Consider the following 11,108-nt stretch of genomic DNA (forward strand, 5'->3'; position numbering starts at 1 on the left):
TACCGTTTAACTTTGCCCCCTATGGGAAAGGCCTATTGGAGTTAATGGGGGTGAAGCCAAGGGAGGTTTTAGAGCTGTTCTAGCATATTGAAGAAGCTGTCTGTTGTTGAAATTAAAGGCCCCAATTTATCATGTTAAGTGACCACATGGTGAATTTAAGTACTATGTGAGTCACTCATCCCTGCCACTCCTTTCCTTTGGATCACAGAAAAAATCACATACATTTCCACCCAGATCTCAAATGCTCAGGATTGATTCTGGAGCACCGTTAGCGAGCTGTTCCCACTGCTTGCTGAACTGGGGCCTTGCAGGGTTTGGAGAATCATTTCTAAAACCCCACAGAGCTGGACAAAGCTTGTGCTGAGAAGTCAAAGCTGCTTCTTCATTGCAGAGCCTTGTCATGGGGTTCTGCCTGTGCGAGGACTCACAGGGTTACAGGCTGCTGTGCTTGTTCAGCAGGGCCCAGCACTGAGGAGCTGCAGAGCTCGCAGTGGCAGCGTAAGACCATTGGCTTTTTCAGCAGAGAAGTAACACAGTTCTTGTCTCTCATCTCTCCTAGGTGATGAACATCCGCAAGGTCCTGAACAGAGTTGAGAAGCCACAGGGCCTTTATCCCAACTTCCTCAGCCCAGTGACAGGGAACTGGGTGCAGCGTAGGTATCACTCTGCGTTCAGACTCCTGCCGGGAGCATTTCAGTCTTTCCACTACTCTTTAGGAAGCAATAGCAACTGTCAGAGCTGCGCGCCAAGAAAATGTCTTGTCAGGCAGCCTGTTATACGTATGATTAGATAACACAACCCCATATGTAAGATGCAATATAGTAATTGTACACTTATTCCATCAGGCTTGTTCCCACCTTAGTGTCTCACCTCCAGAAAGAAATAGGGCCTCTCTTGCATGGGGGAGGATAATGGTACATGGTTCGTCACGCAGATATTAGAAAGCAGCACATCTCTTTAAGACCTCATCCTGCAGGCATCACGTAGCCCACAGACCTATTTGGGAGTTGCATGTGAAGGCTGTGAGCAGAAACACTGTTAAGATTTCCTTCCCGAATGTGCTGCAGCAAGTAAGGAACCACCAGGAAAGGCAGAGGGCTTATGGAATCTCACATCCCCTGAATATCTAGGGATGCATCCTCTTGTGTGCATCTGTGTACCTCTTACCATGATACCTCTGTGTAGTGCGGTTTGGTGCAAGGGTGCAACAAGTATGTATTCTCTCTTGTTGGGAACCCAGCACTGGCCAGCAGTGGAGATATGGACATTAAATAGATGCTGCTCTGATATGAAAGAGGAGCAATAACTACGAAAGGACTTGAAAAGAGCAAGGAAATAGTAGAAGCAGTGTAACTAGAGAAAGATTATTTACTTCCCTGCTCTACACACACAGCCCCTTCCTTACCCAGAGAAGAGACTGTACCTCTCTTTTTGTGCCACCAAAGGGCAGAAGCTTGCCTTCTGGTAGGCACATGAAAGGCTACTTCTGCTGCTGTGCCCCACATCTGTGAGCTCTCTGTTGGGGATTTGCTTGTTTTGGTTGCTGGGTTTCCTGTTTCTCTGTCAAAGGAAAGAAAAGTCTTTTTTTGGCTTTTTTTCAGGAGCTGTTTTTAACCTGTCAGCGGGTTCTGTTTATCTTGTTTAAGATCTCTTTTGAGTCATTGCATTACCTGGTGTTCCCATGTCTTTCCCTGTTTGCTCTGCTCCAGCCCTTTCTAACTACTGTGCTAATGGCTCTGATTGTAGCTGACAGGCAGTTGCATGAGACAGAGTGGGAGCTCTAACCCTGAGCAAGCTCTGGCCTTTCACTGCACAGCAGCACCTCTAATGCTAATTGACAGGGTTTGGCTTGAAAGGTATCCCAACAAAGCATCTTGGATGGTTGCAGTTGTCCCATTAAACCAGAGCTGTCCTTTGGTGCCATGAGGAAAGAAAATAGGCTTCTGTGTTTGTCCCATTCACTGATGTTCGAAGTTATCCAATCCCTTTGTAAGCAGTTTAGCTGCTCCTCCACACTGGTCTCTGCAGAGTTGCTGCAGTATGTTCCACTTGGAAAGCAAATCCCCCACACCCTGAGGTGCCATTTTCCTTAGGTTATTCCCAACTGGCAGCCACACTGCACATTTTACCAGACACAACATTAGTTCTGCCTATTCATGGCTGCCTAGGAGTTCTCCTACAGCTCCACATCATGAGGGCAGCTCATGGGGCAGGCTGTTTGTGGCAGCGGTTCATAATATGGCCTTGTGGTCTGAATCCATATTCCAGTGAGGGAAAAGTCTGATCAGCCTCTTTTGCATGTCCAATGGTGAGAAAGAGATTAGGACCAAAGCAGGGAGGCAGCTGCAGCCTGTCACAGAGATGTCCCCTGTAGGTGCCAGGCTCTCATTTTCTCTCTTGTCATTAAAGCTCTTTGCAGGAACCCATTTTTCTTGGAATTGCTGTGATTTTCTTAAAAGGTGTATCTTTGACCTGGCTGAATGAGCACATCTTCCAAATGAAGAGGCAGTGCTGCACCTCTCCTGAGCACAGTCCTTACCTGGAGAGAACTAAAGCGCAGTCCCCTGCTGAAATCAAGAATTTGTTTATGCAGTGCCTTGGAGGCAAATGCTGGCAAAGCTGATGCCATATGGAAAACAATTATGTACCAGAGCTCCTGCTTTGGTGATTTTATGAATGACACACTTAGAATCACAGAGCTTCTCTGTTAAGACAGGCTGTGCAGCCCATGTTTGCAAATAGTCTGTCCTCTGTTTTGTTCGATTCATGCGTCTAATCTCGTTGTTTTGCTATGGATTATTCCTGGATCATTGGACACACTGTATCAGCAATATTTGCTCTTCAGGTCAGGATGTCATGGCTGTTGATCTCTTCTTTTGGTAGGATTTACCATTTAGAATAAGCCTCGGGACTTTATAAACATACAGTGATAGGGAAAATACAAATCTGACCAGCTAACTCCAAACCCTGCTGCATCTGCTTCATTGGCAATGAGGATGCACACCCAGAGGTGGACACTGTTCCTTAGCAGGGATAGTTCAGTCCATGGTGGGTAATTTGTCTTGCTCTTCTAAAAAGGGAAGAGCTTGCCTGCTTGAAAGACTGAATGCTGCCTTTCCCCCTGTGGTATAGTTTGCAGGTAGAAATCAGCCAGCATTTTGCCCAGGCAGAATCCTGCAGCTGCCATGCCCATTTCACAGTGCAGTTCTTTAGCATCCTCCTGTAAGGTCACAGCACTGTGTGCTCTCAGCAGATAGCCTTGAAAATCCGATCTCTGCAGAGGAAAGTATTCAGTGCACATCCTTGGACCTGACTTTATCATTTTAATATGCCGACAGCCCCAGCCTTCCCCAGGGCACAGAGTCCCACCATGAGCCAGGAATACAAATGGCATGATCGAGAAGTCCCTACAGCAGCCCCTTGCTGGCAGGTCTGTGTGATCCAGCATGCTTTTTTCCTTTCCTGAGGCAGGGAGGCAGCATCCAGTGGCTTCATATAGGTAGAGATCTATCAATACCTGCCACTGCTTTTGGTTTATGAGGCTGGAATTTATGATGATTGCTTCATAAATAGGAAGCATCTTCAAGTTGCAGTATAAATAAGTTGCAAAGTAAGAACTCTGAATAGTTTTGGTAAGGGATACTAATGCTTTGTAAAATGACAGAACATTTTTCTTCTGATTGCACCTTCCACCTTTCTTCCTTTTTGAAAAAGAAATGCTGCAAGCTCTCCCCAGGAAACTGGAAAGAAGAAGGAGAGAACAAGGGCATAAAACAAGACATGGTTGGTTGTTCTTTGTAAAGCAACTGCTCATTGTATATCATGAAGCTGAAGTTCTCTTCTGGCTTTCCCACTACAGACCACGTCTCCATTGGGGGGCTTGGGGACAGCTTTTATGAATATCTCATCAAATCTTGGCTGATGTCGGACAAGAAAGACTCCGAAGCTAAAAAGATGTATGATGATGCACTAGAGGTAAGGAGCAAATTGCTGCTCTGTTTTTTGGGGGAGGCGGACATTGGTCATCAGAATGTTTCAGGCAAAGGTATCCTAGATCTTTGGGTTTCTGTGGTATTTACTCCACTCCTGCCCACTAAGTAAATACTTAGTAAGTGAGTTTCTGTCCACTAAGTATCTTAAAATCCTGGATTTCATCCCTTTAGGCAATAGAAAAGCATTTGGTCAAAAAGTCTGCTGGAGGATTGACCTACATCGCTGAATGGAGGGGTGGTGTCTTGGATCACAAAATGGGCCACTTGGCTTGTTTCTCGGGGGGCATGATAGCCCTTGGAGCCGAACACGCTGGAGAAGAGAGGAAGCAACATTACATGGATCTCGCTGCGGAAATAACAACCACATGTCATGAGTCTTATGCACGCTCAGGTAAACCTGTGGGCTGCCTAGAAAGTGTTAGTAAGGGATCACGTACAGCCTTAGGAGGCTCAGCTTTTGTGTGGCAGAGGTTTGCATCCCTGTGTGTGATTTTCACTTGTCTTTTCTGGCCTATCTAGAAGAGAAAGCAGTCTGGTTTACAGCTGGAGCAGAGGGACAGGCAGATGGGAGCTCCTGTGGCAGAGCTGGGAAATGAACCCACAGCTGAATCCTAGTCCCACCTCCAAGTTACAGAACCGGCCTTCTCCCAACTAGACTACAGTTTGAGTCTATCTTTTCACATCCCTTTGCAGATAAAAAGGGGAGATTAACAGATTAATTGCAAAGCATCCCACTCGATGGAGCAGAGCAGCTGAGAAGCCCAGCAGCAGAGTGTGGGAGACCTGCAGCTGCTGGTAGGAACAAGACAAATGAAGTTAGTGTCTCCTGCTGTTGAACAGAGGCTGGCTAAATCTTTCTGTTTCCCAAGGCCTGGAAAATTAGTTTCACCACCCAGCGTGCTTATCAGTGAGGGCTTTGGGTGAGCAGTGACATGATGAATGAGAGTCTGGGTTAGTTCTCTGCCTACAGGGCTTTCAGCAAGGGGGGCTTGCTTTGGACACCACTCCTTCCTTTGTAGGCATCTGTGTAGCTCTTCTGAGGCTGCAGGCAGCGAAGCAGCAGTCTGCTTTCCGGGACCTTGTCAAGCGCAGGTCTGTCTACTCAAACTGTTCCCAAAGGTTGTTTCACACCTTCACCACATTAGCAAGCCCACACTGGCAGCCAGTGTCCAGCGCGTTTGCCCAATAACCTTAAAGCTAACCTGAAATGTTTGCAAATAACTCTTTTTTTTCCCCCCAGCACTTCCAGAACTAAAACAAGCCACCCAAACTAATAACCCTCTGGTTGTGAGTGCCTGGAGCTAATTTTCGCCTTCAGCAATATCCATCAGCATAGAAAGGACAGTAGCAAGCTGCCCACACTGGTGACAGTGCTGTCAGTTCAGCAAGCTCATTGTTTTATAGAGAACGTCTGTGCATGTCACCCTGGCTCTCAGCAGACGGCCCAGCTTGGGAGCACTGTTAGATCCCCATGCAGACAGGAGCGCCCGGGGGAAGGTGTGCAACATAGCTGGAGAAAAGAAATGACTCCCTGAAACACAGCCTTGTGGTAGACACATGGGAACAGCAAGAGAAACACTGTGGCATGATCACAGTCACAGACTGGTTTGGGTTAGAAAGGACCTTAAGATCATCCAGTTCCAGCCCCCTGCCACGGGCAGGGACTCCTCACACCAGACCATGTCGCCCAAGGCTCTGTCCAACCTGGCCTTGAACACTGCCAGGGATGGGGCATTTATCACTTCTCTGGGCACCCTGTGCCAGCGCCTCAGCACCCTCTCAATCAACCTCTCTGCTCAGTTTCGCTGTTTTTTGAATAGGGAGAGGGTTGGTGTTGGAAGTAGGGATCAGAGTGCTAGCTAATGCTTGCAAGAGACTGAGATTCTTACGTAAGGGAAACTCCAAAAGACCAAGGTACTTTGAATGTTTTATCTATAAAATCCCAGTGAAATCAATGAAGCCTTCCCCATCATCCCGATGTTCTCCTTCTCAAAGAGGCTGCTAATGGACCAGGGGAAAGGCAAGAAGAAGTGATTGCAGGTCCCAGATACCGCTTCTTACAGCTTCCTTGCTGCAGTGCAGGCAGAACAGCTCAGTCTGGTGGACAGATACTTGTGAGATAACCCCCTGCCTGGGAGCAGTGATCATTGTGTCAGTACCTGTGTGATGGCGGGTCAGCTGCATGGTTTTTCTTTGAATGTATTTTCTCTTTGAGGCTTTACAACAGGATCTGCCTCTCTGTTATGTCTCATCTGGGTTCTGAGTTTGTCTTTAGTGACAAACTCTGCTCTCAGGATCAGGGGCTGTGCAATTCCTAGGAGCAAATACCAGCCTAGCAAAAGTGCCAGGACATGGGGTAGATTTGTGCCTGCCCTCTGCATGCTCAAATCTGGTCCAAGTTTGTGGGTTTTTCCACCTTCAGAAATACTTCATCCTCACCTAGATAGTACCCACATACCACAGCATGAGCAACGCCTGGCAGTGGGCACAGCTTGTGCACTCTGTGGAGCTGCCCCTGTTTAGACATCAGCTTGAGGTTGATCTGATAGACAAGCATGACTGCTCTGCTCACGCAAGCCTTAAGTACACATTGGCAGCCTGAGCAGTATAAAAACACGTGGACAGTCTTTCCTTCTCCTCAAAGTGATTATTGCACGTGTGTGATTTTTGTCTAGATACCAAACTGGGCCCCGAAGCCTTTCGCTTCGATGCTGGAACTGAAGCCATGGCAACCAGACTCAGCGAGCGCTACTACATCCTGCGGCCAGAGGTGGTGGAAAGCTACATGTACATGTGGCGGCTGACACACGATCCCAAGTACAGGCAGTGGGGCTGGGAGGTTGTGAAGGTATGGTTGGAATAACGCTCCCAGGCTGCTGGATTCTTACACAGCTCTTCCCTTTGGAGAGAAAAGAGCAGAATTTCAGTCGTGTTGGACACTAAGACACATTAGCCATGGGGCAGGAATGCACAAAATAGCTTGATGTAGTGTGGTGTCTCTGATAGTTGTCAGTCTTTTTTTCTCCCTTTTGGGCTATGCTAAAATCAGTCAATCAAAACAGTGGAGGTTTATGGAGAGGAGTGCTGCAGGCAGCAAAACCTGCTATTAATGTAACAGCCCTCTGCACAAAGGAGTCAACGTTCTATCTATCTGCAGTATCTAGGCTGCTCAGAACCACGGGTTCGTAATGGGCCAGGGAAAAGCAGGAAACCTGCCTTTGCCCTAGGCCTTGTCTTCTTCCCACAAAGGCCTCCCAGCCAGAAAGTCTCTGGCTCTTTCTAGCTCATGCAATAGCCCATTAGCCCCTGCCCACATCCTAGCAGGAGCTGCATTTCGGTGGCACAACTGTCATTTGTCTACTCCCTGGAAAAGAGCCTCCACAAGCAGCGAGTTACCACTTGAGGATCTGGTTGTGCTATTTCTGTAACGTCAAGGTCAATCAGTCCACTAGCTTAGGTGGTTTATGTTTCTCTTGCTATTTCATTAGAACTAGCTTTATTCCCAGAGTCTGGAGTAATCACCACACTCTTAGTGAGAGACAGAGCCTACTATAAACCTGGAATTTGATTTGTAAAGCTGGCTTGTAATGGAGCTGATGATGATTAATGAGTTACTGCATGCTATTGTGTGTTACTGAGATTTCTTTTCCTTTCTCAGGCCCTGGAAAAACATTGTAGAGTAGAAGCTGGTTTCTCTGGCATCCGAGATGTTTATACCACAACCCCAGCCCATGACAACATGCAACAGAGTTTTTTCCTCGCAGAGACTCTGAAGTAAGTCCAGTGTCACAGGGGCCTTTCAGAGTAGCATAATTCCTGCAGCATCAGCACTCTTGTCTGCTTAATTAGTCTCTAATAATAAGGGGGAAGTCTTATCCTCTGTGGGGAAAACTGGGCACGGCTCTGGGTGCTGCAAAGCTTTGGTAGTTTTCTCCTGTAGAACTACTGCTGTTATTGGCACTCTTGAGGTTTTTGCTTGTGTGCAGGATTTAAAGGACTCTTCCTGTGATTTAGAACTGCTCTAAGTGGGAGGCTCTGACTGCTGAGCTCCCTTGCATTTAGCTAAGAGACAGCCTGTCTCCTCTGCCAGGTTGATGTCCTGTATACAGAGGAGACATGATTGTGGCCTGAATTTGCTGCCCCTTGGTGCAGAGCTGCTTTTTGCAGGTAGCATGTGCTGATGTTGCTGATCACAGATGCCCTTCCCATTGTGCCACCTTTGCACCAGGGCTGGTAGTTTCAAGCAGGAGAGCAAGGCAGGGAGTGGGGGAATGTGTCACCATAAACTGTGGCAGCTGAGGCCAATGGCAGCCCCCGTCACAGTCCTGCTGCCAGGGCTTGTGTGTGCCTGGAGTCCCACTCGCGTGTCCTTTCGTCTCCCTCACGGCTCCAGGTACCTCTATCTTCTGTTCTGTGAAGATGATGTGCTGTCTCTGGACGACTGGGTGTTCAACACAGAGGCTCACCCCCTGCCAGTCAACCACACGAACTTTAAAGCAAGCGTGCAGCAGTGAGGCCACTGCCCAGGCCCTGCTGCTGCAGCCTCGGCGCGTTACGGCTTTTCCTTTCCATTAAAGGAATTTGCATTGTTCCTGAAATGGTATTTTGGGGCACTAGTCCAATTCCGGACAGTATTGTATGGGGAAGATGAAACCATGATGTAAGCACCTTCTTTTCCTCTGTGAGGAGCTCTATTAGCCTGATACTGAGATGTTTATTCTGGGCCATATCGTACACAGTTCATAGACATTCCTTTATACAGAGAATTTATATGAAATCCACTGACTTTGCTTTATAGTGGCCAAAGGACTGGAAGTTTGCCATAAAATAGACTTTACACACACACACATCCTCCTTTTGTTTCTCAGTTTCATTTTTGCCTTTTATATACTCATGGATTGATCACCTTTCTAATGAACAGTTGCCAATAGACTGTGCTTCCTAGGCACTTAGGAAGGACAGGACAGGAGCACAAGGAAGGGGAGATGCCCTTCATGTGAGAGAGCAAGTGGAGTGCGTGGAGCTCTGCCTAGGGATAGATGAGGAGCTGACTGTGAGCTTATGGGTTAGGATTAAAGAGAAGACAGATAAAAGTGACATTATAATGGGTGTCTGCTATGGGCCAGCTGGCCAGAAAGAGCCCACTGCTCAACAAGACAGGGGACCTGATTACACAGGACATGGAAAAGGTTGAAATACCAAATGTCACCTTTGTCTCAGTCTTTACTAGCAAGACTGGTCTTCAGGAATCACAGGTTCCATAGACCAGGGGGAAAGGCTGAAGCAAAGAAGATGTACCCTTGGTGGAAGAGGATCAGGTCATGGAATACTTAAGCAACCTGGACCTACAGAAGTCCATGGGCCTTGAAGGGATTCACCCACAAGTGCTGAGGGAGTTGGCAGATGTCACTGTCTCAATAATCTTTGATTGACCATGGCAACTGGGAGAAGTGCCCAAAGACTGGACTAAAGCAAATGTTCCTCCTATCATCAAGAAGGGCAAGGAGGAGGACCCAGGAGCTATAGGCTCATGAGGCTCACCTCAGTCCCTGGGAAGGTGACACTATCCTGGAAACCATTTCCAGGCACAGGAACAACAAACGATTCCTCAGGAGTAGCCAGCAGGGCTTCACCAAGGGGAATCAGGCTTAACCAACTTGCTAAACTTCTATGCTGAAATGACTGGCCTGGTAGATAAGGGGAGAGCAGCAGATAGAGTCTACCTGGACACTGTCAAAGGAGAGCATCATAGACAAGCTGTTGATCTATGGGGTGGCTGAGCAGTGAGGTGGGTTGAAAACTGGCTGATGGTTGGGCATAGAGGTGGTGATCAGTGGCACAACGTCTATTAGAGGCCAGTAACTAGCAGAGTATCCCAGGGATCAATACTGGTCCAGTCCTGGTTAACATCTTCATTAATGATCTGGATAATGAGGCAGGGTGCACCCTCAGCAAGTTTGATGATGACACAAAACTAGGAGGGGTGGCTGATAGACCAGAGGTCGTGCTGCCATCCAGAGGGATCTCAACAGGCTGGAGAAAGGGGCTGCTAAGAACCTCATGAAGTTAAATAAGCAGAAGTGCAAAGTCCTGAACCTGGGAAGGAACAAGCCCATGCTCCAACATGTGCTGGGAAGGAACAAGCCCATGCTCCAACATGTGCTGGGAAGCCCGGCTGGAAAGCATCTTGGCAGAAAAGGACCTGGGGGTCCTGTGGACACCAGATTGACCATGAGCCAGCATTGGGCCCTTACGGCAAAGAAGGCCAGTGGTATCCTGGCCAAAGGATGCATTAGCCAAAGCATTGCCAGTGGGGCGAGGGAGGTGATCCTTCTCTACTCGGCACTGGTGAGGCCACACGTGGAGTGTTGTGTCCAGTTCTGGGCTCCTCAGTACAAGAGAGACATGGACATAGTGCAGTGAGTGCAACAGAGGGCCACAAAGATCATTAAGGGACTGGAACATCCCTCCTATGAGGAGAAGCTGAGAGCTGGGACAGTTTACCCTGCAGAAGGCTCAGGGGGAATCTTTTTTATATATATATATATTTATGTATATATAAATACCTGAAGGGAGGGTGCAAAGAGGATGGAGCCAGGCTCTTCCCAGCGGTGCCCAGTGGCAGGACCAGCAGCAATGGGCACAAACTGAAACACAGGAGAGTCCCTCTGAACATCAGGAAACGCTGCTTGTCCTGAGCACTGCACAGTGACTGAGCACTGCACGGGTTGCCCAGGGCGCTGTGGAGCCTCCATCCTTGCAGGTGCTCAGAAGCCACCTGCAGCCAGGTCTGCGTGGCCGTGCTTGAGCAGGGGGTTGAACCAGATGCCACAGAGGCTCCTGCCAACCTCCCCCATCCTGTGATTCTGTGGTGTCAAAGCTGTAACTGAATCAAAACCTGTCTGCAAAGTTCTTGATTCTAATGTATTTTTATATACTTTTTCTGTGCTCTTAAAACACGTTTCCCACACGTGACATCTCATTTAACTTCCCTTCATTGTTTTTGTGTTTTTCTACTTTTATTTGGAACTAAATGTTATGAGTCACTTGTAATAATTTCACTGCTGTAATAGTCAAATCTGTGAAACAGAATAAAGTCTTGTAAAATAAAAAGCA

The 11,108-nt window shown here is 47.7% G+C and overlaps 1 protein-coding gene across 4 annotated transcripts in view; it reads left to right on the forward strand.

Moving 5' to 3' along the window:
• Positions 1-11,108, forward strand: part of MAN1C1 (mannosidase alpha class 1C member 1) — a 63,410-nt gene extending 52,302 nt beyond the window's left edge. For 2 of the 4 annotated variants that reach the window (XM_030505176.1, XM_030505175.1), the window contains exons 8-13: positions 560-653; positions 3,860-3,975; positions 4,164-4,383; positions 6,668-6,840; positions 7,651-7,766; positions 8,386-11,108. In XM_030505176.1, coding sequence (XP_030361036.1) covers positions 560-653; positions 3,860-3,975; positions 4,164-4,383; positions 6,668-6,840; positions 7,651-7,766; positions 8,386-8,506 — 840 coding nt within the window. In that variant the 3' untranslated portion in view covers positions 8,507-11,108. Of the gene's footprint in view, positions 1-559; positions 654-3,859; positions 3,976-4,163; positions 4,384-5,011; positions 5,643-6,667; positions 6,841-7,650; positions 7,767-8,385 lie in introns of those variants that run through there. The other 2 variants (XM_030505177.1, XM_030505178.1) reach the window with 2 other exon arrangements.

This window comes from Strigops habroptila, chromosome 12 (genome assembly GCF_004027225.2).
Source record: "Strigops habroptila isolate Jane chromosome 12, bStrHab1.2.pri, whole genome shotgun sequence".
Lineage (NCBI taxonomy): Eukaryota > Metazoa > Chordata > Aves > Psittaciformes > Psittacidae > Strigops > Strigops habroptila.